The sequence below is a fragment of the Aquarana catesbeiana genome, linkage group LG02, assembly GCF_042186555.1.
Source record: "Aquarana catesbeiana isolate 2022-GZ linkage group LG02, ASM4218655v1, whole genome shotgun sequence".
In the NCBI taxonomy this organism is placed as follows: Eukaryota; Metazoa; Chordata; class Amphibia; order Anura; family Ranidae; genus Aquarana; species Aquarana catesbeiana.
In genome coordinates this window covers 458,007,789-458,035,407 of record NC_133325.1, presented here as the reverse complement: position 1 = coordinate 458,035,407, position 27,619 = coordinate 458,007,789, and the positions used below count along the sequence as shown (strand labels likewise).

Genomic DNA, 27,619 nt, shown 5'->3' with positions numbered 1-27,619 from the left:
CTGGATTTAGCAAAATAACTTGGAATAATATTACCTGAGCGGCAACTGATATCTTGATGCTGTATGATGAAGAATGAGCATTGGATGGTAACATTACAGAAAATGTTCTATCCTTTTTTGGCTGTTATTGGAATCCCATGTAAGTTTCTATACACTATTTACTGTGTTTTTTTTTGGGTTTTTTTTGTGTTATATTTGTTGTTGTTTTTTTGCTGTTTTAATTAGGCTCATAGGCATTTGCTTAAGACATTCTTGTCTTCAGTTATCCTTCATGGATCTCTTTCAATTTTCTTTATATTCACAGGTAATAATTAGGGATCTGCTTATGTTTTCACACAACATTCCTCCAGAATGTTTTTTTTTCTAATTGAATTCAATTTGAAAATTTGTGAATCCAGGATGAAATTTATGTGAATTTTGTGTGATACATTTATGAATATACCCTTCATATACTTTTTCTAGCTTGCTATGTTTTTTGCAACACTTTGCCTCCTTTCAGTAATCACAACTTTTTATCACCAAATTTTTTTGACAAGAGATATCCTCTTATTTACATATTAACATAGAAGACTGACAGCAGAAAAAAAACAAGTGATCCAATGAATTTGTCACTTTTTTATTTTTTCTTAACCTCTGTTTGTCCCAAGCATGTTTACATTCATTCACTGTTGACTGACTCACTACCTCTGATGGAAGTCTGTTTCCAAGCATCAACTACTTCTTTGGGAAAATAACACTTTCTTAGGCCTCGTACACACGATACGAAAATCAGAAGGGAAAATTCGTAAGACGAGCTGTCTGCGGATTTTTGGATCGTTAGTATGGTGCTTTCAGCAGCTGATTTGACTTTTTCGTCAGAAAAAAAGCTGGATGTTGCAGGCTATAAAATTTTTGCTTGATGTGAACTCAACGTCTGATTTTCGGATGGTCAGTACAGAAATCTGTCACACAAAAGTCGAAAGTACAAACACGCATGCTCGGAATCAAGGAACGACTGGGAAGAGTTCGGCCTTGTAAACTACCGTTAGTAATCTAGAATAACCATTCGTGACGCGACAATTGATGAATGTCAAAATGCAGCGCACATTCTCATCTTCTTTAATGGAATAATAATGAAGCTGCTTTGCATGTAGTTATGCCAAATGTATTTTAAAAGGCATTTGTTTTGTATGATCTGAAAACCGCGAATCAACGTTCACCAAACTTCTACTAACATGAAATTAGCAGAAGGGGCCCAAAGGGTGGTGCTTAAGAAATGAACTTACTCTTTATACTCTCATAGTACGTCACTACATTCGTGTTTGTCAAACGTCAATTTCACAGTTTTAATAATGTTCCCTCTTTCCCTCCTTTGCTTAAGACTATGGATGAGCCAAACTGATTCAAGTTTTGTTTGAGCAGGGTTTGGCGAAGTTACATAGTTACTGAGGTTGAAAAAAGACACAAGTCCATCAATTCCAACCTATGTGTGTGATTATATGTCAGTATTACATTGTATATATCCCTGTATGTTGTGGTCGTTCAGGTGGTTATCTAATAGTTTCTTGAAACTATCGATGCTCCCCGCTGAGACCACCGCCTGTGGAAGGGAATTCCACATCCTTGCCGCTCTTACAGTAAAGAACCCTCTACGTAGTTTAAGGTTAAAACTCTTTTCTTCTAATTTTAATGAGTGGCCACGAGTCTTGTTAATCTCCCTTCTGCGAAAAAGTTTTATCCCTATTGTGGGGTCACCAGTGTGGTATTTGTATATTGAAATCATGTCCCCTCTCAAGTGTCTCTTCTCCAGAGAGAATAAGTTCAGCTCACAACCTTTCCTCATAACTAATATCCTCCAGACCCTTTATTAGCTTTGTTGCCCTTCTTTGTACTCGCTCCATTTCCAGTACATCCTTCCTGAGGACTGGTGCCCAGAACTGGACAGCATACTCTAGGTGCGGCCAGACCAGAGTCTTGTAAAGCGGGAGAATTATCGTTTTATCTCTGGAATGAATCCCTTTTTTAATGCATGCCAATATTCTGTTTGCTTTGTTAGCAGCAGCTTGGCATTGCATGCCATTGCTGAGCCTATCATCTACTAGGACCCCCAGGTCCTTTTTCCATCCTAGATTTCCCCAGAGGTTCTCCCCCCCAGTGTATAGATTGCATTCATATTTTTGCCACCCAAATGCATTATTTTACATTTTTCTACATTGAACCTCATTTGCCATGTAGTTGCCCACCCTATTAATTTGTTCAGATCTTTTTGCAAGGTTTCCACATCCTGTGGAGAAGTTATTGCCCTGCTTAGCTTAGTGCAAATAAAGAGATTGAACTGTTTACCCCATCCTCCAGGTCATTTCTGAACAAATTAAACAGGATTGGTCCCAGCACAGAACCCTGGGGGACCCCACTACCCACCCCTGACCATTCCGAATACTCCCCATTTATCACCTCCCTCTGAACTCGCCCATGTTCAAAGAAGATTGGATGCTGAACCCCACTGAAATCAATGGGAGCCAAATCTGTCAAAATAAAAATTCTAATTTTCTGTGCTAATAGGCAAGGGAGGTGTCAAATATAGCATGGGGGCGGTGGGCACTACCATGGGGAACATGCACCAATGCCAAAAAAAAAGTAAAAATCCAATGTAGTCAGGGCAGTGACTTTTTAGCATTGCCATTTACAAAGGATAAAAGAGTTTTAAATTGCCAAAAAATTTCATCTCCCTCCTTGCTTCTTTTTTTTTTTTTAAATAACAACATATAGACCCTTAGGCCTCGTACACACAGTTCGATTGTTGTAAGACTGAGCATCTGATTTTTGTCAAAAGCGCGTGTGCAGGATTTTGTCTAGCATACTAACCATTCTCAAATTGATGTTTGACAAACACGAACGTAGTGTAGCGCTGGTAGATTTACAATCTACCGCAGGTTAGGTACATTTAGTAAATTGTGTGTTAGGAAGGTTAAAAGTTCGCCTCTGTTCCAGCTTGGCTGACGTTGTGTGTGCTTCCGTGCTGACCGGTGGGTGTCGCTGTTACCATTGGTCAGTGTTGGAAAGGCAACGTGTCGAAGTGTATAGATGCTCCTCTGTCTCGGAGACAAGCTCGGTGGAGGTGGTCTTCCGAGTTGCATTCTGGGAAGAGGGTATTTATGGGATAGACCCCATGTTCTAGGGTTCGTTTTACAGCCACCTGCTGGCCCTCCTGGCCGACAGGTATGCCTTAAGGAGCTACCTCATGGTCCTCCGATCGGGAGGCCCACGATACAGCGGCTGAGGGGTGGGTCCAGAGGCTTGTCTGAGGCCTACCACCGCGGCCAAGGAATGGTCCTGAGCTGTCGGTCATGTGTGACGAAGCTGAACGGTCAGGGAGATCCCAGGGGAGAACCCGTCTTTGAGAGATCATGCAGCGTACTGGTCTATAGAGGGGCCTGGTGACTCGGTCGAAGGACGTATCCAAAAGAAGTAACTATACAGCATGGTGTTGCCGGTTCGGCTTAAAGGTTCAGGCACTGTGACTGACTTTCACTGCAGAGAAAATCTGATACATCCTGTGGCAGAGGATCGTACGGATTTACCTCCCAAACGAGTCTGTGGCAGAGACTTTTGACTCGTGCTGCGTACTGGGTGCTAGACCGGTGAGAGAGGCCTATCCAGACGAGCAAGGAGTGTGTCCCACAAGGGGAGCGCATTCCACCTAATTATTTGAATTCTACCAGGACATTTGTCGCTAAGATTCTATAAGAAGATATTTGAGTTTCTCCTGAAAGTTTCCTTTTCCGCCTCTTTCCTGCTACTTCCTAAAGTTTGTTTGTTCAATAAAGCATTGAAAACGTACTCCAGTGTTGGTGCGTGTATCGTCCAGAAGTAAACTCAACGGAACCCCTAGACCGGTGCCGGTGAAACCAAGGGAAGCAAGGTGAAGGTAACAGACCCGCTTAAACTAGCAGCTCCACCGTGAGTTAGTGCTACATGTGGGGGCGTCATCCGGGATTTGTTGACCGACAATTGTTGCAACCCAGTGGAGTGTTTTACCGGGAGTTTACAGAGAGAGCTGGAGAAAAAATCTTTTCAGGAAGAGGAAAGGTTAAACTGCAGGACTTTGCTTTTGAGTGCGTAGACGCTGGGCGCCAGAAGAGGCCCAGGAGCTACGTGACTGAAAGAACAAGTGGGAGGAGTTACCCTACTTGCTGAATAATGGATACTTGTGCGCACACCACACCAAAAAAACAAATGAAAAAGATATAAAAAATATACAATAAAGATATAAGAAATATTCAGTACCTGCCTACCCTACTTGCTACCGCGTGGGACGCGTGTAGTGTGCTTGGTGCCAGAGGAGAAGAGAGGCCTCGTGATCATGCTGAAGGATCAGAGTGTGGCCATGTCTTTTCCGATGTTGCAATCGGTTGTGGGACCCAGAGTGTTCCCTGAAAGTACCGTAATGAATACTGTGCAATCTGGAACTCTGCTCACGGATACTGGAGTTCGAATGAAACCCCAGGGGAAGTTTGTCCTGTATACCTCGGGAGATGTTGAGGGACTGGGCATGACTTGCCATCGATGTGGAGGATTGGCCGTGCATCTTCGTCCATTCAGCCGATGTCCGCAGTGTGGAGAGTACTTGTTTGTGGTGGAGCCACCTACTATGCCACCCTGTGCCTATCGGATGGATTGGGTGACAGGTATCACTACAGTGGAAGCTGCTACCGCTGCAGAGAGAGAGCTATGGGCTGCTACTTTGCCTGTTGCTACTGAAAATGTTTCAGAAAGAGACATGGTTGCTGCCGTCTCATCAGGAGACATTACTTTGATTTCTGAGTCCACTACGCCTGTTCCTGTAGTACCTACTCAGAAGAAAGTGGGCTATGTGAAGGCTTCCCGCGGCCGTGGTTGAGGCCTACCCCAGAGGTTACCTGAGCCGGAGCTACCAGAGTTTACGCCTGGGACGGGTAAGCCACTGTTGGGGACTTTAAATAAATATTTGCCAGCGGAAGAATTAAGGGACTCTGAAATAGAATCCATGTCGGATCTTTCCGGGGATGATAACTTGTTTGAAACCATGTCGCAAGAGCTATTGTGGTCACAAGGCGAGGATGTTGCCTCCACAATGACCCTTCCTGAATGGACTGCCATGGGTTCTGGGAAGACGTCACCTTTTGTGGAGACGCACAGTGCCGTTGCTGGAACTTTGTCAAAAGTTATTGATTCGCTACAGACACCGGTTGGGTCTATGGTGAAAAAGTCATTAGATTCCTGTGTACCGCCTGGTATGGGGAGAGACAGACCTTTGCCAAAACTTGCTCGCTTGCAAAGGATGTTAAACAAGCGTGTGGCTGCAGAGTATGGATTGGAGTTCCCCTATGTGCCCCAGGATGTCATGCGGGAGATTGAAGCTAATCGGGAGCTTTGGTATAGTGACGCTGTTTGGGACTACTTGTCTGTGCCTAAGCCCTTTAGAAAGATTGGATGTTCTGTCCGGATGGATGAACGTTTCAACGGATGCTTTGTACATTGGAACTATGGTCGGCATATCTATGCTGATAAAGTGGTAATCTGCAGACCAGGAACTTTATTACCACTGTGGATAAAGAAGGAAAGTATGTGACTTTACCAGATCCTCGGTTTTACTGGTAATTATGGACACTATCACTTTGAAGTTACCTAGTTAGATAGCGACAGGGTAAAGAGATCTGCGTGGTCAAGATTTACAGATCCTGTTCTGTGTTTAAATCCAAGGACTTCTGTTTGCTAGCCGGATTTCTTTTACAAGAAAAGTTCTTATGCAGGGATGGACTTGAAAAGGATATATTTTTTCTAATATAAATCAAAGTTTCCTTTTCCACCTCTTTCCTGCTACTTCCTAAAGTTTGTTTGTTCAATAAAGCATTGAAAATGTACTCCAGTGTTGGTGCATGTGTCGTCCAGAAGTAAACTCAACGAAACCCCTAGACCGGTGCCGGTGAAACCAAGGGAAGCAAGGTGAAGGTAACAGACCCGCTTAAACTAGCAGCTCCACCGTGAGTTAGTGCTACAGTAGTGACATACTATGAGAGTATAAAGAGGAAGTTCATTTCTCAAGCGCCACCCTTTGGGCCCTTCTGCTAATTTCATATTATTAGAAGTTTGGTGAGCGTTGATTTGCAATTTTCAGATCGTACAAAACAAATGCCTTTTAAAATACGTTTGGCATAAGTACATCAGTTTCACCAGCAAAGCAGCTTCATTATGATGCCATTAACTACTTAACGACGGCACTATAGCCGAATGACAGCTACAGCCCGCCTCGATAACCCTGGGAGGGCATACATTGACGTCCTCCTAGAATCTTGCTCCCGCACGCCCCCTGGGGCATGCACCCGGGAACATCCGTGACCGGACCCGGCGCATCACGGATCACTGTAAATGGCCACTGACAGCCGCTGTTTACCATGTAATTGCTCCGTCAAATGACGGAGCGATCACTTGTAAACAAACCGGCGTCACGTCCAGTTCCTCTCTCCCTCTCTGTACAGATCGGTACAGAGAGGGGTGAGGGGAGAGATAAGATGGTACTGCAGCGCTGTGGGATGGATGTGTAGTGCCCACTCCATCCATTCAGCCAGCCATCCATCCATCCATCCATCCTCAGCCAGCCATCCATCCATCCATACTCAGCCAGCCATCCATGCTCAGCCAGCCATCCATCCATCCATGCTCAGCCAGCTATCCATTCATCCATACTCAGCCATCCATCCATCCATCCATACTCAGCCAGCCATCCATGCTCAGCCAGCCATCCATCCATCCATGCTCAGCCAGCCATCCATACTCAGCAATACTCATCCATCCATCTATACTCAGCAATACTCATCCATCCATCCATACTCAGCCAGCCATCCATACTCAGCAATACTCATCCATCCATCCATACTCAGCCAGCCATCCATACTCAGCAATACTCATCCATGCTCAGCCATCCATCCGTAATCAGCAATAGTCATCAATGCTCATCCATCCATCCATACTCAGCAATACTCATCCATCCATCCGTGCTCAGCCATCCCATTCACCCCCATCCATACTCAGCCATACTCAGCAATACTCAGCTGTACCCAGCCATCCCATCCATACCCAGACGTACTCAGCCATCCCATCCGTACCCAGCCGTACTCATCCATCCCATCCGTACCCAGCCGTATTAAGCCATCACATCCGTACCCAGCCGTATGCAGCCTTCCCATCTGTACTCAGCTGTACCCAGCCATCCCAGCCGTACCCGGCTGTGCCTGGCTGTACTCAGCTGTACCCAGCCATACTCATTCATGCTCATTCATCCCATCCATACTCAGCCATGCCCATCCACGGCTCATCCATCCCCATTCATGCTCATCCATGCCACATCCATGCCACTAGAGTGCCTCACAAAAGTTTAATAGGTAGTCAAATTAGATTTGACATTTATGCCCCTAGAACGCCTAATGGCGCTCCCTGCTTGTTGAGCCTCTCTATGTGGCCAGGCTGTGTAAAAGTCTCACACATGTGGTATCCCCATACTCAGGAGGAGTAGTAGAATGTGTTTTGGGGTGTAATTTGTGCTATGCATATGCTGTGTGTGAGAAATAACCTGCTAATACAACAAATTTGTGAAAAAAAAAGAAAAAAAAATCTTGATTTTGCAAAAAATTGTGGTAAAAAATTACAACTTCAAAAAACTCACCATGCCCCTTACTAAATACCTTGGAATGTCTACTTTCCAAAAAGGGGTCATTTGGGGATTATCTGTTGACAGACTGTTGGCCTAAAATCTGACCGTTAAGCCTGGTACATACGATCAGATTGTTGGCCAACAGATCGTCAGACTTTTGTCCAAAGGGCGTGTGCCAGGAACTTGTCTTGCATACTAACGGTACACAATTGTCGGCCAACAAACATGAACGTAGTGACGTAGTGACTACTACGAGCGCCAGGCTTTGGGCACCTTCTGCTAATTTCGTGTTTGGTGAGCACTGATTCCGAGCATGTGTGTTTGTGTGATGGACTTGTGTACTGACCATCAGAAAATCTGACAACAGACCGTTGTCAGCCAAAAATTTACTATTATGTCACCCAACATTTGTTGGCAGAAAGTTGGACAACAATTGTCAAAAGGAGCGTATTAACTAAAGATTTTAGACAACAGTCTGTCAACAGACAATCCCCAGCCAACAATCTGATCGTGTTTACGAGGCTTTAGAGTTTCAATTTGTATGCAATCAGGCAGGCCCTTGCACTACATCGTTTTGGTAAACCTGAAAACAAAAATCTGCAGAAAATCTAAGTGTGTATGGGGTCTTAAGCCTCGTACACACGATCGGATTGTTGGCCAACAGAGTGTCAGACTTTTGTCAAAAGGGCGTGTGCCTGGATCTTGTCTTGCATACTAACGGCACACAATTGTCGGCCAACAAACACGAACGTAGTGATGTACTATGTGGAATTTCAGCTCTTGAGCACCACCCTTTGGGCACCTTCTGCTAATGTCATGTTTGGTGGTCATTGATTCCGAGCATGCGTGTTTGTACTTTGGACTTTTGTGTGACAGACTAGTGTGCAGACGATATGAAAATCTGACAAAATACCGTTGTCCGCCGAAAATTTACTAGCCTGCCATCCAACATTTGTTGGCAGAAAGTTGGACAACAATTGTCTTATTGACTTTTAGGCCAACAGTCTGTCATCACACAATTCCCTGCTAACAATTGGATCGTGTGTTCGAGGCTTTAGGCAGGCCATACACCATTAACATAATCGCAAGAGAATCCGGCAGGCTGGTTGTACCCAAGTCGATCGATCAATTGATCAACTTGGTACATTCAGCCTGCCCATTAACGGTACAAATCTCTGAACCAACTGAGATTCGAACCATGTATGGCCAGCCTAAAGGTCTCCACACAAATAAGCAGACCCCCATGCAGCCCTTGTGGGTCTTCTAGAGCAGTGTTTCTCAACTCCAGTCCTCAAGGCGCCCCAACAGGTCATGTTTTCAAGATTTCCCTCAGATCAAATAACTGTGGTAACTACCAAGGCAGTGAAACTGATCAAATCACCTGTGCTAAATAATAGGAAGCCTGAAAACATGACCTGTTGGAGCGCCTTGAGGACTGGAGTTGAGAAACACTGTTCTAGAGGAACAGGTTTCAGAGATGGTATTTCCACATGGAATCCACCAGATCAGTCATAGCCTCCTTCCATCATGGAGACTTTCAAGGATACGTAGTTTCATGTTCCTATTTTAACAGTACTTTAGCAATTCCTTCGTGATTTGCTGTGGGTCCCCAACAATTCGTATCCCTGACATTCTGCCTCTCTTCACGCACCCCATGTGTTCACCAAGGTCCTAGCCCCTGTGCTTGCTTTGTTACACCCCCAGGGCATCCCTATTAAGGGACATCTGGACAACCTCCTATTGGAGGTAACAGTTGGCACAAGTCCTGATCAACAATGTAGCATGGACAGTTTAGACTTTGAAAAGGTTTGGTTGGGTTGTGAACCTTCAGAAATTTGTGTTGAAGCTGACTCATCACTTGCAGTATCTGGGTCTGATCCTAGACACAGCTCAAGCCAGTGTTTTCCTTCCACGAGAGAGACTTCAAACTCTCTGCTCCCAGTCATGGACTCAGCAACGAAGAAAAATAGTTTTTTTTGTACTCCCCTCAAAATTCTTTTCTTGGAGCTCATTGAGGGGCACAGATCCCACTCATTATTTATGGGTCCAAATTTTGGCTCTGAGCCAGGAGCGATTTTATGTTCTTGTTTTGCGGAGATCCTTGTGCTTCTTGTCGTGCAGCAATCGTGGCAAAATCACGTCGCGTTTGAGGTGCCATGCAAGATAAATGGCACCCAAACTTGCGCTGTGTGTTTTGCCGTGATTTGGAGTCGGGAGCAGAACTGCCCATACATGAATGGTCCTTACTGTGAGTGGGGCTTTTGCTGCAATATAGCAATTGTTATGGTTACTTTTGTTTCTTATTTAGACTTGGTTCACATTGCCATGACCTGAAAGTCGCACGATTTACGGTGAGACTTTACCAGACGACTTCCTGGTGTACTACTTTGATAGAAGTATACAATAGAAGTCGGATAGAAGTCGCCTTGAGGTAGTACAGTAACCTTTTCTGAAGTCGGAGCGACTTCAGTAGTGCTAATGGCAGTGGCAAGCCGTGGCAGTGTGAACCAAGCCTTATGCCGCGTACACACGAGCGGATTTCTCGTCGGAAAAAAATATGACGGCTTTTCTGATGGGATTCAGCTCAAGTTTGCCTTGCATACACACGGTCACGCAAAAGTTCGCTGAAATTACGACCGTCAAGAACGCGGTGACGTACAACACTACGACGAGCCGAGAAAATGAAGTTCAATGCTTCCAAGCATGCGTCGAATTGTTTCCGAGCATGCGTAGGGATTTTGCACGTCGGAATTGCCACAAACGATCGCATTTTCGGATAGGAACTTTTCCAACTGAAAAATTGAGAGCATGCTCTCAATCTTTTGCTGGCTGGAATTCCGCCAGAAAAATACCGATGGAGCATACACACAGTCGCATTTTCCGACGAAAAACTCTCATCGGTCTTTTGCGGGCCGAAATTTCAATCGTGTGTATGCGGCATTAGAGATTGGTATTGCTTGATGTAACCATATTTGCACTGCAACAAAGGCTCTCACTAAATCAGATTTATTAGATGTGGAGAGAATATAATAGCTATACTTCAAATAAAGAATTTTTTTTTTCCACTAAATTTTTACTCCTGTGTCATTCTAAATAGTGTTCTTACACTCTTTGTATTGGTTATTATCTCTAGCTTTAATACAAGGAAAATTAGGAAAACACTGAAAATATTTAAGCTAATTTACTAAGCAATCATGGCTTGGCAGGAAACCAAGAGTTTATTTACAATTCATCAACCACCTAAAGTCGCTATTTACCCATAATAACAGCTTATGACCAACAATAAAATATAAAATAGTAACACTACTTAAATCATAATTTGCACAGCATAGTGCACCAAGGAACTAAATAATATATAGCAAATATTTTCTTTGTAAAAATACTTAAAGTGATTGTAAACCCTTGCATATACCCAGTGAACCAATGTTGATTTGCAGCAGAACCCCTGGGGACCACCAAAATTTTCTCGTGGACCACTGGTTGGCGATCGCTGCTCTAGACCACATGTGTCAAACATGCCAGGCCATTTCATGTGGTCCTCTCCTGCAGCTGTGGCACCCCTTTGTCTCTGCCTCCACCTTGTCTCAGTAGTCGGGAGCAGAGAGGAGGACAGAACTCCTCCGCGCAGCTGCAGAGTGGCTCGTCTCTGCCCCTACATCTCAGCTGTCAGGAGAAGAGAGAAGGATATAACTCTCCTACAGATCTTGCACCTCTCTGTGCAGCCGCAGCACCCCCTGGTCTCCACCTCCCCTGATCTCAGCATTCAGCAGACTCCAGCAGCTGACACCATTCCTCCTCTGGTCCTACTCCAGACCCTGTACTTTCTGCTTCCCAGCTCTTTCCTCAGCTTCTACTCGGTAGCAGCACAAGGTAAGGGGGTGCATTGTGATGTAAGGGAGGGTGGGGGACTCGACTTCTGATGGTGGAGGGGAGCTCTTGACATCTGATGTAAGTGGGGGGAAGAATGGGGTGCTTTGGACATCCGCTTATCATTATTATGAGAATAATACAATTCTATGTCAGTTGATAAGGTGGGTCACACACCGCTGATATCATCCATAAGAAAATCTATCGGAGAACCATGTTGTGTTTGAGCAGTCTCCAATAAGTATTCGTGTGAATGATACCAGCGATGTGCGACCCTCATTTTCAGACTTGCATTATCTTCTACAGGAGTGTGAGTGGGCTCCATGGTGGTTTACACCTGCCTTTTATAGCTTAAAGCGGTTATATACCCACAAAAAAAAAACTGTAAGGCAAAGGCATAATGAGCTAGTATGCACCACATACTAGCTCATTATGAAATACTTACCTTAGAACAAAGTGTCAGCATCGAATCTCAGTCACCGCCAAGAGAGCTGACATTTTCCCCTCTGCGTTTCTTCCAGGGTTCGCGGCTCCTGCGCTGTGAGTCGCATTCGCCGACATGTCAGGGCGTATGCGCCGCTAACATCAACGGCTGCATGCAAGGTGAATATCTCCTAAAACGTACAGGTTTAGGAGATATTCATTTTACCTACAGGTAAGCCTTATTATAGGCTTTCCTGTAGGTAAAAATTTACTAAGGGGGTATACAACCACTGTAAGTGTTAAGTTATTACGAAAACCAGTAAAAATAAAATGCAGAGGCGATTATTTAGTATGATAAAGAGTAGATAAAGTTAATTAGTCTTGCAGATACAATCAGGTCCATAAATATTGGCTCTATACACCACCACAATGGATTTGAAATGAAACGAACAAGATGTGCTTTAACTGCAGACTTTCAGCTTTAATTTGAGGGTATTTACATCCAAATCAGGTGAACGGTGTAGGAATTACAACAGTTTGTATATGTGCCTCCCACTTTTTAAGGGACCAAAAGTAATGGGACAATTGGCTGCTCAGCTGTTGGTGTTGCTGAGCTCACCGGTGCATTCTTTCTTTTTAACCACTTAAGGACCGCCTAACGCCGATTTACGTCGGCAAGGCGGCACGGGCAGGCAAAATCACGTACATGTACGTGATTTGCCTCTCGCGGGTGGGGGGTCCGATCGGACCCCCCCCCGGTGCCCGAAGCGGTCCCGTTCTGTTCCCCGGCGATCCGAGATGAGGGGGAGGCCATCCGTTCGTGGCCCCCCCCTCGCGATCGCCGCCGGCCAATGGGAACACTCCTTTGCTGCTGTATGCTAAACAGCAGCAAAGGAAATGATGTCATCTCCCCTCGGCTCGGTATTTTCCGTTCCAGCGCCGAGGGGAGAAGACATCAATGTGAGTGCACAACACACACACACACAGTAGAACATGCCAGGCATACAAAACACCCCGATCCCCCCCCCGATCGCCCCCCGATCCCCCCCCAATCACCCCCCCCCCCCCTGTCACAAACTGACACCAGCAGGTTTTTTTTTTTTTTTTTTTTTTTTTTTTCTGATTACTGCATAGTGTCAGTTTGTGACAGTTACAGTGTTGGGACAGTGAGTATCACCCCCCTTTAGGTCTAGGGTACCCCCCTAACCCCCCCTAATAAAGTTTTAACCCCTTGATCACCCCCTGTCACCAGTGTTGCTAAGCGATCATTTTTCTGATCGCTGTATTAGTGTCGCTGGTGACGCTAGTTAGTGAGGTAAATATTTAGGTTCGCCGTCAGCGTTTTATAGTGACAGGGACCCCCATATACTACCTAATAAAGGTTTTAACCCCTTGATTGCCCCCTAGTTAACCCTTTCACCACTGATCACCGTATAACCGTTACGGGTGACGCAGGTTAGTTCGTTTATTTTTTATAGTGTCAGGGCACCCGCCGTTTATTACCTAATAAAGGTTTAGCCCCCTGATCGCCCGGCGGTGATATGCGTCGCCCCAGGCAGCGTCAGATTAGCGCCAGTACCGCTAACACCCACGCACGCAGCATGCGCCTCCCTTAGTGGTATAGTATCTGATCGGATCAATATCTGATCTGATCAGATCTATACTAGCGTCCCCAGCAGTTTAGGGTTCCCAAAAACACAGTGTTAGCGGGATCAGCCCAGATACCCGCTAGCACCTGCGTTTTGCCCCTCCGCCCGGCCCAGCCAAGTGCAGTATCGATCGATCACTGTCACTTACAAAACACTAAACGCATAACTGCAGCGTTCACAGAGTCAGGCCTGATCCCTGCGATCGCTAACAGTTTTTTTGGTAGCATTTTGGTGAACTGGCAAGCAAGCACCAGGCAGCGTCAGGTTAGCGCCAGTACCGCTAACACCCACGCACGCACCGTACACCTCCCTTAGTGGTATAGTATCTGATCGGATCAATATCTGATCCGATCAGATCTATACTAGCGTCCCCAGCAGTTTAGGGTTCCCAAAAACGCAGTGTTAGCGGGATCAGCCCAGATACCTGCTAGCACCTGCGTTGTGCCCCTCCGCCCGGCCCAGCCCATCCCACCCAAGTGCAGTATCGATCGATCACTGACACTTACAAGGCACTAAACGCATAACTGCAGCGTTCGCAGAGTCAGGCCTGATCCCTGCGATCGCTAACAGTTTTTTTGGTAGCATTTTGGTGAACTAGCAAGCACCGGCCCCAGGCAGCGTCAGGTTAGCGCCAGTACCACTAACACCCACGCACGCAGCATACGCCTCCTTTAGTGGTATAGTATCTGAACGGATCAATATCTGATCCGATCAGATCAGATCTATACTAGCGTCCCCAGCAGTTTAGGGTTCCCAAAAACGCAGTGTTAGCGGGATCAACCCAGATACCTGCTAGCACCTGCGTTTTGCCCCTCCGCCCGGCCCAGTCCAGCCCACCCAAGTGCAGTATCGATCGATCACTGTCACTTACAAAACACTAAACGCATAACTGCAGCGTTTGCAGAGTCAGGCCTGATCCCTGCGATCGCTAACAGTTTTTTTGGAAGCTTTTTATTGAACTGGCAAGCACCAGCGGCCTAGTACACCCCGGTCGTAGTCAAACCAGCACTGCAGTAACACTTGGTGACGTGGCGAGTCCCATAAGTGCAGTTCAAGCTGGTGAGGTGACAAGCACAAGTAGTGTCCCGCTGCCACCAAAAAGACAAACACAGGCCCGTCGTGCCCATAGTGCCCTTCCTGCTGCATTCGCCAATCCTAATTGGGAACCCACCACTTCTGCAGCGCCCGTACTTCCCCCATTCACATCCCCCAACGAAATGCAGTCGGCTGCATGAGAGGCATTTTTATGTGCTCCCGAGTACCCCTACCCAACGAACCCCCCCCAAAAAGATGTTGTGTCTGCAGCAAACGCGGATATAGGCGTGACACCCGCTATTATTGTCCCTTCTGTCCTGACAATCCTGGTCTTTGCATTGGTGAATGTTTTGAACGCTACCATACACTAGTTGAGTATTAGCGTAGGGTACAGCATTGCACAGACTAGGCACACTTTCACAGGGTCTCCCAAGATGCCATCGCATTTTGAGAGACCCGAACCTGGAACCGGTTACAGTTATAAAAGTTAGTTACAAAAAAAGTGTAAAAAAAAAAAAAATATATATAAAATAAAAAAAAATAGTTGTCGTTTTATTGTTCTCTCTCTCTATTCTCTCTCTCTATTGTTCTGCTCTTTTTTTACTGTATTCTATTCTGCAGTGTTTTATTGTTATTGTTATTGTTATTGTTATTATGTTTTATCATGTTTGTTTTTCAGGTATGTAATTATTTATACTTTATTGTTTACTGTGCTTTATTGTTAACCATTTTTTTGTCTTCAGGTACGCCATTCACAACTTTGAGTGGTTATACCAGAATGATGCCTGCAGGTTTAGGTATCATCTTGGTATCATTCTTTTCAGCCAGCGGTCGGCTTTCATGTAAAAGCAATCCTAGCGGCTAATTAGCCTCTAGACTGCCTTTACAACCCGTGGGAGGGAATGCCCCCCCCCCCCCCCCACCGTCTTCCGTGTTTTTCTCTGGCTCTCCTGTCTCAACAGGGAACCTGAGAATGCAGCCGGTGATTCAGCCAGCTGACCATAGAGCTGATCAGAGACAAGAGTGGCTCCAAACATCTCTATGGCCTAAGAAACCGGAAGCTACGAGCATTTTATGACTTAGATTTCGCCGGATGTAAATAGCGCCATTGGGAAATTGGGGAAGCATTTTATCACACCGATCTTGGTGTGGTCAGATGCTTTGAGGGCAGAGGAGAGATCTAGGGTCTAATAGACCCCAATTTTTTCAAAAAAGAGTACCTGTCACTACCTATTGCTATCATAGGGGATATTTACATTCCCCGAGATAACAATAAAAATGATTTAAAAAAAAAAAAAATGAAAGGAACAGTTTAAAAATAAGATAAAAAAGCAAAAAAATAATAAAGAAAAAAAAAAAAAAAAAAAAAAGCACCCCTGTCGCCCCCTGCTCTTGCGCTAAGGCGAACGCAAGCGGCGGTCTGTCGTCAAACGTAAACAGCAATTGCACCATGCATGTGAGGTATCGCCGCGAAGGTCAGATCGAGGGCAGTAATTTTTGCAGTAGACCTCCTCTGTAGATCTAAAGTGGTAACCTGTAAAGGCTTTTAAAGGCTTTTAAAAATGTATTTATTTTGTTGCCACTGCACGTTTGTGCGCAATTGTAAAGCATGTCATGTTTGGTATCCATGTACTCGGTCTAAGATCATCTTTTTTATTTCATCAAACATTTGGGCAATATAGTGTGTTTTAGTGCATTAAAATTTAAAAAAGTGTGTTTTTTCCCCAAAAAATGCGTTTGAAAAATCGCTGCGCAAATACTGTGTGAAAAAAAAAAATGAAACACCCACCATTTTAATCTGTAGGGCATTTGCTTTAAAAAAATATATAATGTTTGGGGGTTCAAAGTAATTTTCTTGCAAAAAAAAAAAAACTTTTTCATGTAAAAAATAAGTGTCAGAAAGGGCTTTGTCTTCAAGTGGTTAGAAGAGTGGGTGATGTGTGACATAAGCTTCTAAATGTTGTGCATAAAATGCCAGGACAGTTCAAAACCCCCCCAAATGACCCCATTTTGGAAAGTAGACACCCCAAGCTATTTGCTGAGAGGCATGTCGAGTCCATGGAATATTTTATATTGCGACACAAGTTGCGGGAAAGAGACAAATTTTTTTTTTTTTTTTTTTTTTTTGCACAAAGTTGTCACTAAATGATATATTGCTCAAACATGCCATGGGAATATGTGAAATTACACCCCAAAATACATTCTGCTGCTTCTCCTGAGTACGGGGATACCATATGTGTGAGACTTTTTGGGAGCCTAGCCGTGTACGGGACCCCGAAAACCAAGCACCGCCTTCAGGCTTTCTAAGGGGCGTGAATTTTTGATTTCACTCTTCACTGCCTATCACAGTTTCGGAGGCCATGGAATGCCCAGGTGGCACAAAACCCCCCCAAATGACCCCATTTTGGAAAGTAGACACCCCAAGCTATTTGCTGAGAGGTATAGTGAGTATTTTGCAGACCTCACTTTTTGTCACAAAGTTTTGAAATTTGAAAAAAGAAAAAAAAAAAAAGTTTTTTCTTGTCTTTCTTCATTTTCAAAAACAAATGAGAGCTGCAAAATACTCACCATGCCTCTCAGCAAATAGCTTGGGGTGTCTACTTTCCAAAATGGGGTCATTTGGGGGGGGTTTGTGCCACCTGGGCATTCCATGGCCTCCGAAACGGTGTTAGGCAGTGAAGAGTAAAATCAAAAATTCACGCCCTTAAAAACGCTGAAGGCGGTGATTGGTTTTCGGGGCCCCGTACGCGGCTAGGCTCCCAAAAAGTCCCACACATGTGGTATCCCCATATTCAGGAGAAGCAGCTAAATGTATTTTGGGGTGCAATTCCACATAGGCCCATGGCCTGTGTGAGCAATATATCATTTAGTGACAACTTTGTGCAAAAAAAAAAAAAAAAAAAAAAAAGTGTCACTTTCCCGCAACTTGTGTCAAAATATAAAATATTCCATGGACTCAATATGCCTCTCAGCAAATAGCTTGGGGTGTCTACTTTCCAAAATGGGGTCATTTGGGGGGGGGTTGTGCCACCTGGGCATTCCATGGCCTCCGAAACTGTGATAGGCAGTGAAGAGTGAAATCAAAAAGTTACACCCTTAGAAATCCTGAAGGCGGTGATTGGTTTTCGGGGTCCCATACGCGGCTAGGCTCCCAAAAAGTCCCACACATGTGGTATCCCCGTACTCAGGAGAAGTAGCTGAATATATTTTGGGGTGCAATTCCACATAGGCCCATGGCCTGTGTGAGCAATATATCATTTAGTGACAACTTTTTGTAAATATTTTTTTTTTTTTTTTTTTTTGTCATTATTCAATCACTTGGGACAAAAAAAATAAATATTCAATGGGTTCAACATGCCTATCAGCAATTTCCTTGGGGTGTCTACTTTCCAAAATGGGGTCATTTGGGGGGGTTTTGTACTGCCCTGCCATTTTAGCACCTCAAGAAATGACATAGGCAGTCATAAACTAAAAGCTGTGTAAATTCCAGAAAATGTACCCTAGTTTGTAGACGCTATAACTTTTGCGCAAACCAATAAATATACGCTTATTGACATTTTTTTTACCAAAGACATGTGGCCGAATACATTTTGGCCTAAATGTATGACTAAAATTGAGTTTATTGGATTTTTTTTATAACAAAAAGTAGAAAATATCATTTTTTTTCAAAATTTTCGGTCTTTTTCCGTTTATAGCGCAAAAAATAAAAACTGCAGAAGTGATCAAATACCATCAAAAGAAAGCTCTATTTGTGGGAAGAAAAGGACGCAAATTTCGTTTGGGTACAGCATTGCATAACCGCGCAATTAGCAGTTAAAGCGACGCAGTGCCAAATTGGAAAAAGACCTCTGGTCCTTAGGCAGCATAATGGTCCGGGGCTCAAGTGGTTAAGGATGTTCCAAACAGTTGATTTGGCCACACTTAATGTTTTTGCTATCTCTCTGATGGGTTTGTTTTGTTTTTTTCAGCCTAATGATGGCTTGCTTCATTGATAGTGACAGCTCTTTGGATCTCATATTGAGAGTTGACAGCAACAGATTCCTAATGCAAATAGCACACTTGAAATGAACTCTGGACCTTTTATCTACTCCTTGTAAATGGGATAATGAGGGAATAACACACATCTGGCCATGGAACAGCTGAGCAGCCAATTGTCCCATTACTTTTGGTCCCTTAAAAAGTGTGAGGCACATATACAAACTGTTGTAATTCCTACACTGTTCACCTGATTTGGATGTAAATATCCCCAATTAAAGCATATCTTGTTCGTTTCATTTCAAATCCATTGTGGTGGTGTATAGAGCCAAAAAGATTAGAATTTTTTTGATGTCCCAATATTTATGGACTTGACTGTACATTACATCTGGTCTTTTGAGGGCAACCATAATGCTAATGTGGCCCACAATGAAAATAAGTTTCACACCCCTGCTGTAGATCGTTCTAAAAACACATATAACAAAGGATTTTTCTCAGCTCTAGCAGCAGGGGGCAGGAATCTGACACATACATGAGGATAAAGGAAAGCCGGCAGCTCCATCTTTTGCAATGAAAAATGTATTAATCCAGGTGTGGTACAAGATAATACAGGGCTTACGCGTTTCGGCATGTAGCCTTAGTCATAGCCAGAGGCCCTGATATCTGACAGCAGATTGGAGAAAAGGGGCACACCCCCCTCTACACAGGCTTATAGAGAAATACATAGAGCTACAAGTCAGAAGTCAGCTCTGAGATTTACAGCTACTATAACCACTTCCGGAACACCCTATAGCAGATTTACTGCTACTACTGCTACAGGACGGCCCTCCTGTGTAAGATCACATATATATATATATATATATATATATATATATATATATATATATATATATACATGATTCTGCACTTCCACCTACAGGGGGCGTGTGTGCGCCACCAGCAGGCCGCTTCTGCTTTGATTAATCACAGCAGAAGCCAATCTGCAGGTGCCAGGCACTGGTTGTCATCGGTAAAACATACAGAATGGAGATCTAAACAAGGCAGATCTCCATTCTGACAGGGAGAAGAGATGGATTTTGCGTCCCTGCAGCACATACAGTACACAAAAACACTGGCTAGGCACACAGTTAACCCTTTGATCGCCCTATATGTTAAACACCTTCCCAGCCAGTTTCATTAGTACAGTGACAGTGCATATTTTTAGCACTGATCACTCATTATTAGTGCATTAGTGTCACTGGTTCCCACAAAGTGTCAGTTAGTGTCCGATTGTCCACCGCAATATCGCAGTCCCGCTATAAGTCATTGATTGCCGCCATTACTAGTATAAGAAAAATTAAGAAAGAAAAATTCCATAAATATATACCATAGTTTGTAGACGCTATAACGTTCGCGTAAACCAATCAAATTATGCTTATTGGAATTTTTTACCAAAAACATCTAGCAAACTACATATTGGCCTAAATTTATGAAGAAATTTGATTTTTTTAATTTTTGTATTTGGATATGTTTTATAACAGAATGTAACCTTGTTTTTTTTTTTTTTTTTTCAAAATTGTCTGTCTTTTTTTGTTTTTAGTGCAAAAAATAAAAAAGTTGCAGTGGTGATCAAATACCACCAAAAAAAATTTTGTTTGAAAAAAAATAATTTTAATTGGGTACAGTAGTGCAATTGTCAGTTAAAGTAACGCAGTGCCGTATTCCAAAAAATGGCCTGGTCATGAAGGGGGGTAAATCTTCCGGAGGTCAAGTGGTTAAAGTGGCATTACCCTCAGTGAATTTAAAATAAACATTTGCCAGTAAACTATTTGTTAAAAATCTTACCCCAGCACTTACAGTGTACAACTTTCAGCACTGAGAGAGCAGGTGCCAGTAGCACCTCCTAGACAATGTTCTCTACAGGTCCAAGACAGTGATCCCCAAGGAGGGGGTCAAGTCTCTAAAGGCTCTGTGGAGCATGCCAGTAATGATGGGTAAAAACTGAGGCTGCTGGCCCTGCAGCTATGAACTGGTGGGTGCCTCTGAATTATTGTGAAGCAATGTGGCAATCCACCCTTACAGTGCTCCCCTGTTTTGGGCAGGTTTCTCCTGGGTGGCAGCAGTAGCATAGAGCAATATACACACAATGTGACACATATACACAATGTCATCAAGGGCTCAGTTTTCACTGTTCCTGGGCACTGTACATGTGCATTGCAGCTTATGAGCCTACACATACCTGGTCATGCCACACTTAATGTCAGCCTGCTCTGCACCATTCTGCTTCTAGCCATGCACAGCAGCAGTTGCTGCATCCACAATCCAGGCACAGCAAGTTATGGGACTTTGTCTACTGGTGGGGTAAGTGCTACATTGGTATTTTGGCTTTGCCTGACACGCCTCTCAGCTGGGTGGAAGTAGGGATGAGCCAGATAAGTTCGACTCGAACATGGGGTGTTCGCCCATTCTGCAAATCCCGAACATTATGGGGCATTCACGGAAAACTCAAGCACCGCAGAAGAGATCGCAGTGCATTGATGTCTGATGATTGGCCAAAGCATGCACCTGACCTGCATGCTTTGGCCAATCACAGCACGCTCTGCTGAGAGAGCCATGATTGGCCAAAGGCAGGGTGCCTTTAGCCAATCATGGCTCAGGGGGCTAAGTCCACGCCCTACACTATATAAGGCTGCATACATGGCGGCCGTATACAGTATTTATGAATGAGAGAAGTTAGCTAGAGGCAGGTTAATAAGTGGCGTGCAGGCAGTTTAGTATCTTTATATATATATATATATATATATATATATATATATATATATATATACAGTGTAGTCAGTGTAGTGTAGACCAGTGGCGGTGTGTCCATTAAGGGCACACGGGCACCGCCCCCTCTCTCTAGCCAACCCCCTCTATGACTAATGGATAGATTCATGCATAGCGTGAATCTATCCATGGCCACCGCCGCCACCCCCTATTCAGGCGTCCAGCCCACTTTTCGTACGTCTGGCGCCTGAATTACAGCAGCAGAGGTGTATTTTTGAAGCACCTGATTAGAGCCATAGGCTCTAATAGGCTTCAAAAAAGGTAAACTCTGGGCGCAAAGCATTGCGCTCAGAGTCCACCCAGGTGTGTTAGAAAAGCGAATAAATATTCGCTTTTCTAACACTGAACCGCCTCTCCGCCAATCGGGAAGCGCGGGTCTGTTACTCGTCACCTGATTGGCTGAAAGAACAGGTGCTGCGATTGACGCATGGAGGACACAGAGGAGACGCATGGAGGACACAGCTTGCCACTGTTTGACCCGCTGCAAGATCCCACAGCTCGCCACCGTCACCCGTTGCCTGACCCGCCAGATTGGAGAAAAGGGGCACACCCCCCTCTACACAGAGCTACTTTAACCACTTCCGGAACACCCTATAGCAGATTTACTGCTACAGGACGGCCCTCCTGTGTAAGATCACATATATATCTATATATATGTATATATATCTATATATATAGATATATATATCTATATATGTATATATATCTATATATATAGATATATATATCTATATATATAGATATAGATATATATACAGTATATAGATATATATACATATATATATCTATATATATATACATGATTCTGCACTTCCACCAGCAGGCCGCTTCTGCTTTGATTAATCACAGCAGAAGCCAATCTGCAGGTACCAGTGGTTTTAATTTTTTTTTGGGGACCCCAAAGCACCCTCCCTATGTTGTGGGCATGTAGCCTTGTATGGTTTGGGGGGCGCTTGCTTGACCCCCGATAAACCAGTTCCCCTCAAAATCCATACTGGACCCAAAGAGCCTGGGGGGGGACCCAACACCATTATTTTTTTGCTTTTACTTTACAGGCAGAATAAGGGACCCCTCCCCCCAGGCACGATATTTAAAGAAATATTTAAATTTAATTGTTTCACTTTAAGCATTATTAAAATATTAAAATCACTGCTCCTGAAAAAACAGACGTTTTAAAAACTTTTTTTTTTGTTGATACATATCCCTGGGGCAGTACCCAGGTCCCCAAACACTTTTCATGGCAATAACTTGCATATAAGCCTTTAAAATTAACACTTTTGATTTTTCACCTTCGTGTCCCATAGACTTTAACGGTGTTAGCATGTTCGCACTAATTTTTTGTCTGTTTGCATGTTCTGGTGCGAACCGAACCAGGGGGTGTTCGGCTCATCCCTAGGTGGAAGCTTCCCTCTGAGTTCTCAGACCTGTTTAACCCTCAGCAAGTTGTGGCTTCATGCAAGCAGAGAGGTAGATTAGGACAATGGAGTGGGCTCCCAAATCCCTCTATCGGGTAGGGAGGAACCCCTGCAAATGTTTCCCTGCAACTACTCCCCAAAGGGTCAGATTAGTTCTTGCCCTTCCTGCCCTTATGTAGTATTTCCACTATTTCAGTAGCACGATCCTCAACTTCCTTTGTGTCAAGGGAGACATTTTCTGTTGTGATATTTGGGGTACATGATCAGCTATCATAGGTTCTCACCAGGGCTGGCCCAAGACATTGTGCTGCCTGGGTCCATAATGAAATGCTGCCCCCCCCAAAAAATTATATGACATAGCATTATGTTTAATTCCAAGGGGCGGGCTAGGGCAGTATAGGGACATAGAAAATGGAAAAAAACTGCGCTATAAACCAAAAAAAATATGTAAAGCAGCAATCCCAACAAAAAACATCAATTGTAAATAAGCATAAGAAAAACAAAGGGTTGCGCTAATACTAGTAGTGCGTAATGTAAAATCTACAGTGCAAGAGATTTATACAGTGATCATACATAACAAATAAATAAATATAAAAATAAACCAGTGTGCAAAACATATGGTAATGGTGAAAGAAACAGTCCCATCCAATGAGGCATCAATAAAGTGTCATAGTGAGTTTTAGATCACCAAAAAATAAAAGTCCAAGTGACACTAGGTATATTTCTGTTATAGCGAAGAGGGGTCCACCACCAGAGAATAGAAGGGGTTGCTTCTTACCAGAAGGCCATGACCCCCCACCACAGAGGGTCACAGCAAGCAGAAAACTTTAAAAGCTAAAGGATGGGAACTGCCAGCGGTGTCCACCAGAGGTCATCTCAACATCCGCCACACCAACGAACCCATAGCAAAGGTATCATGGAATATAGAAGGGGCTCACATAGTGTAAAACTGATAAAATTTATTGAAATGTAATAAAATAAATGAACACTTACAAACGTAATTGATAAAACAGCCTTAAGTCCGGCTCCGTGGCCACCGGAGCTCGGACAAACCCGTCCTGCTGGAATACAACTCGCTCGGGGGTGACGTCAGCGCGTCGTCTGGCTCCGCCCTACGCGTTTCGTGACATCATCACGTCTTCCAGTGCCCCTGGAAGACGTGATGATGTCACGAAACGCGTAGGGCGGAGCCAGACGACGCGCTGACATCACCCCCGAGCGAGTTGTATTCCAGCAGGACGGGTTTGTCCGAGCTCCGGTGGCCACGGAGCCGGACTTAAGGCTGTTTTATCAATTACGTTTGTAAGTGTTCATTTATTTTATTACATTTCAATAAATTTTATCAGTTTTACACTATGTGAGCCCCTTCTATATTCCATGATACCTTTGCTATGGGTTCGTTGGTGTGGCGGATGTTGAGATGACCTCTGGTGGACACCGCTGGCAGTTCCCATCCTTTGGCTTTTAAAGTTTTCTGCTTGCTGTGACCCTCTGTGGTGGGGGGTCATGGCCTTCTGGTAAGAAGCAACTCCTTCTATTCTCTGGTGGTGGACCCCTCTTCGCTATAACAGAAATATACCTAGTGTCACTTGGACTTTTATTTTTTGGTGATCTAAAACTCACTATGACACTTTATTGATGCCTCATTGGATGGGACTGTTTCTTTCACCATTACCATATGTTTTGCACACTGGTTTATTTTTATATTTATTTATTTGTTATGTATGATCACTGTATAAATCTCTTGCACTGTAGATTTTACAGTATAGGGACAGGCTAGTGTAGTATATGGACAGGCTAAGGCAGTATAGGGGCAGGCTAGGGTAGTATATGGACAGACTAGGGCAGTATAGGGGCAGGCTGGGGTAATATATAGACTGGCTAGGGCAGTATAGGGGTGGGCTAGGGTAGTATAGGGGCAGGCGGAGGGGCCCGGGGGGCAGTTGTCATCATGACACACAAAACTGCTGGAAAAAAAAATCTTGGTCAGGAATTTGCGGAGTAAATAAAAGAGGAGAGGCGGCCGTGGTTCAATTTGCTGCCCCTTTCAAAGTGCTGCCTGGGTCCAATGGACCCACTGGGACCCATGGTAGGGCTGGCCCTGGTTCTCACTGACTTGGAATGGCATGGCACAAATGTGGTTTCTCTCCTTCCTATCCACCCCTTTTGAAGAAGGATGAGGCATTGGAGGTAATTCCTGTAAAAATTCCTAAGCATGAAGAAGTGATGGAATCTGCTGAGAATCAGGAATCCTCCATGGACTCCTGAGGTGTCTCAGTGTCCAGGGCTGTCTCAGACACAGAAGACCACAGCAGGCTTCCTGGTGGGCATGGTATACACTAACCTTAATTTACCATTGCTATAATCTTCTTCGGCTAAAGTCAATGGTTTTGGGTCTTGGCGGCTACCAAATAATACCAAGTCCTTTACAGTGTACCCACACTTACAAGAAGTGATGTATGCCGTTTGGGCTCATCCACAAAAGGTGTTTCACCAACAAAGTATTTTTCTCACCAATACCCCATGGAGGAGGAATTCTACAAGAAATTAGGTACTCCAGCTATTGACCTGAGTATTTCCTAAATAAGCAAAACCCTGACTGACCCGGTGGATAGGATCCTGGTCTAACCACTTTCCACCCAGTCGTTATAAATAAATGACCCAATGGCTGTCTTCTAAGAATGGGAGACTGTTTTACAATGGCTTCACCTTTGCAGTGCTCATGTGTGCTTTCTAGCATGCATCACTCTGTGATCCCTGTGTTTATTGGACACAGAAGATCACAAAACAAGGGTGCAGAGCTAATCAAAATTAACTAATCACAGCAATACCACATGTAAACTGAAACTGCATCTTGCAACAGGCACTCTGTTTCCTCTCACACCGGTCAACTTTGAGAGGAAACAGAGTGTTAGAAGCTTTTTAACAGTTTCCCTGATCACTAGCCACAGTTTCCCTGATCACTATCCACACCAATACACAGTGTCACCACACCAGTGAAGCTAGCCACAGTGTCCCTGATCACCACCACACCAGTACAGTGTCATTGATTACTGTGACTGTCACCACACACCAGTACAGTGTTACCAGACCAGTGCAGCCAGCCACAGTGTCCCTATTCACTAACCACACCAGTACAGTGTCACAAGACCAGTGCAGCCAGCCAATTGCTAGTCTCACCAGTACCAATGTCACCAGACTAGCGCAGCTAGTCACAGTGCTCCCGATCACTAGCCACACCAGTACCAGTGTCGACAGACCAGTGCAACCAGCCACAGTGTCCTTGATTGCCGAACATCACTCAGACTTGTGAACCTCCACCACATGAAGCGTGCATTTCATGTGGTGGAGGTTCACAAGTCTGAGTGATGTTCGGGTGCTGTTTCAACCAGTCTCAATGTATAACATATGCACATTCACCTGCGTTTGAAGGACTTTATATGCTCAATTCCACTGAAATGATCATTTATGTTTTTTGGTTCACTTACTGTCATTTTTATCTATATTAATATTAGCGTGGCTTCCTTTGTTTATTTATTGTTATAGTGTTTATCTCACTTTTAAGCCCCTGCTTTTTGACTTTAGATTTCATTTGTTTGTTTGATTCATTTAGCGCAGTAATCCTTTATTTTTAATTAACTTTCCTCTATGCCCACTCTTATCTTTTGAAAGCCCATTGGTTGCTGCCTTTGCCCAGATATGTAAATATTTTGGAGGCTCTAGCATAACTTCTCTACATTAAAATGAAGTTGTAAATAAGGTCTAAGCCACATTTTAATCAATACATATCTTGCCTTACAGCAAATGTACTTACACTACTCATTTTCTGGAAAAGAGATTGTGGGCTCTCACCATCTTGTCGTTGTTACATGATAGCAATGTCTATAGCAGATACAATGGTCCTCATCCACATCGTCATCCTTGAACTGATTCTTCAAAATTTTACAACTGAACCTTTTTGGAGCAGAGCTCCTTGGTGTATGATTAGGGATGTACTAAGTTTCGGAGCTTACAACTCATCTGTCTGGCTGGTGGTCTGCTTCACCATTGAACGTTTTATTGCAATTAGGACTCTGTGGCGCAAATCCAGGTTGTGTACTAAAAAATGCACTCTTTATGTGATATGGTCTGTCTTTATCCTCAGTCACCTTTTTTCTATACCATATTATTGGGCTAATGAGTCTAAGATAATAAATGGAACTGGAAGCTTTAAGTGCGTCTACCACATTGGTCGATCAAGGCTATATGTAGAAAGTCTGGTGTGGTTTCAAAACACGCTTGTGTATATCTTGCCCTACCTTATCATCTTTACGCTTAATGCTTTAGTATTAAGACAAATTTGCCACAGCAACAAAATCCACTGTGAAGGTCAAGACAGCAGAAGTTCGAGAAGATTTCCTCATATAAAAAAGCATAGGGTGAAATCAGTGGTACTTCTAGTCACCATTTCATTGACTTTTGTCTACTTGTGCACCACAAGATTTGTCACACAAATCATTATAAAGACAATGCATTACGAAATAGAAAGAAAAGATTACAGTAAGATTATCAATGTCGCTGCTGACATTGGGACCATGCTGGACCTCACAAACACTGCAATCAATATGTATCTTTATGCCTGTACCCAATCCAGGTTTCGAAAAGAGTTACAGGAGGTGGTAAAATTAAGGGCAAACCCATGCAGAACAGACATTCTGCAAGCTAATATTCCTGTGATCTTTCAGATTTCATCTAAAAAACCCTGTTGTAGGCCACAGAACATGGTTTCCTAAAAAGTGTGT

General features: G+C 43.9%; 1 protein-coding gene across 1 annotated transcript; it reads left to right on the top strand.

Moving 5' to 3' along the window:
- The first annotated feature begins 12 nt into the window (after positions 1 to 12).
- LOC141129965 (probable G-protein coupled receptor 139) lies at positions 13 to 27,619 on the top strand. Its single transcript, XM_073617978.1, has 2 exons — positions 13 to 139; positions 26,640 to 27,619. The coding sequence occupies exons 1-2, from the start codon at positions 64 to 66 to the stop codon at positions 27,608 to 27,610; spliced, it is 1,047 nt and encodes a 348-aa protein (XP_073474079.1). The 5' UTR covers positions 13 to 63; the 3' UTR covers positions 27,611 to 27,619.

Excerpts from the sequence above, each read along its gene's own strand:
- LOC141129965 (XM_073617978.1), top strand. The coding sequence starts at position 64 with ATGATGAAGAATGAGCATTGGATGGTAACATTACAGAAAATGTTCTAT. Across the intron at positions 140-26,639 it reads GGCTGTTATTGGAATCCCAT|CAAATGTACTTACACTACTC; the intron begins GTAAGTTTCTAT and ends CTTGCCTTACAG.